The 1,382-nt window shown below is 41.0% G+C and overlaps 1 protein-coding gene across 1 annotated transcript in view; it reads right to left on the bottom strand.

Annotated features, from left to right (window-relative positions):
- ABAT (4-aminobutyrate aminotransferase) overlaps window positions 1–1,382 on the bottom strand; it is a 65,378-nt gene that overhangs the window by 25,447 nt on the left and 38,549 nt on the right. The window contains exon 4 of the mRNA XM_030884396.2: window positions 1,195–1,224. Coding sequence (XP_030740256.1) covers window positions 1,195–1,224 — 30 coding nt within the window. The remainder of the gene's footprint in view (window positions 1–1,194; window positions 1,225–1,382) is intronic.

The following is a 1,382-nucleotide window of genomic DNA, read 5'->3' as shown; positions in this document are numbered from 1 at the left end:
GAATGCATTAAAAGATTCAATCTAAAGGCAGGGATCATCAGACCATTAAACAAACAAGATCCAATTATATGCTGACTCCAGGAGACATGCTTTAGATTAAAAAACATAACAAACAGGATGAAAGTAAATGGATGGAAACAGACACACCATGCAAATTGCTATAAAAAAGCTAGAATGAATGTTAACCTTGAGGAATTAAATATTCTTTCATTTCCAAAAAAAAAAAAAAAGCTAGAATGGTCAGGCTATTATCAGACAAAATAGACTATAAACACATAAAAAAGTAACTAGAGTTATTTATAGACATTTCATAATGATAAAGGGGAGTCCAGAAAGAACATGTAATAATTATGAACATATCTGTACCTAACAACAAAGCCCCCCAAATACATGAATTAATGGGATTGAAGGCAGGAAGAGATAATGCAATAGTAATCGCTGGCAACTTCATTATTTTGCTTTCAATATTCTTTTTTCTTTCTTTCAATATTCTACGGAATAAGCAGGCAGAAGACCAAGGAAATGACACTTAACAACATTCGAAGTCAACACAATCTAACAGCCATCAAAGAATGCAGACCACAGCACACACACTTTTCTCAAGTGTGCTTGGAACAGTTTCCTGAATAAGCCGCATGTTTCTTGCTAGGTGCGCTGACTTGGTTCTGACCCACAGCGGCCCTGTGCCTGGTCCTGCGCCACCCTCGTGATCGTTCCTAAGCTTGAACCCACTGTGCCCATCGCCTCGCCATGGGGCCTTCCTCTCTTTTACTGCCCGTCCACTTTACCGTGCCATATGCTAGGCTCTAATAAAAAAAAGGCTGGGTAAGTTTAAAAGGATTGAAATCATACACAACATTTTCTCAAAATGAACATCTTCTTAGAAATTAATAACAAATGTATTTGGGAAATCCACACACACGAGGGGGGCTTCAAAATGTTTGTGGAAAGATGGGATAAAAAGATAATGGAATTTCCCCATGAACTCTTGGAAACCCCTTTGTTATGTGGAAATTAAACAGCACGCTCCTAAGTAACAAATGGATCAGAACAGGAATCACAAAAGAATCCAGTGGCGAGTACAGGAAAGGGTGGGTAGGACAAAAGCTGACCGCAGCATAGTTCCAGTGTCTGCCTCTCTCAGCTCAGCTCACCAGGTAGTGGCAGGAAGCATGCCACCTCATCCCCACTTACCTGAATTATATTCAGCTGTTTCATTAACTCCTGCAAGTGAGAGAAACAAAAGCATCATAGTACTGGCCACACTTTTTTGCCAAAGTCGTTTAAAACCTTCCTAAGTCTCGTGGCAAAGGCCCTTCAAAAGCTGGCTCCCACCCCCTCTGCAGCCTCGCCTGGGCCACCCCCATCTCACATACTCCTGT

Source organism: Echinops telfairi, unplaced genomic scaffold (assembly GCF_000313985.2).
Source record: "Echinops telfairi isolate 266 unplaced genomic scaffold, ASM31398v2 ScPeMD7_5;HRSCAF=22, whole genome shotgun sequence".
Classification (NCBI taxonomy): Eukaryota; Metazoa; Chordata; class Mammalia; order Afrosoricida; family Tenrecidae; genus Echinops; species Echinops telfairi.
Note: the sequence above shows the minus strand (reverse complement) of the source record. Positions and strands in the feature narration are given on the sequence as shown.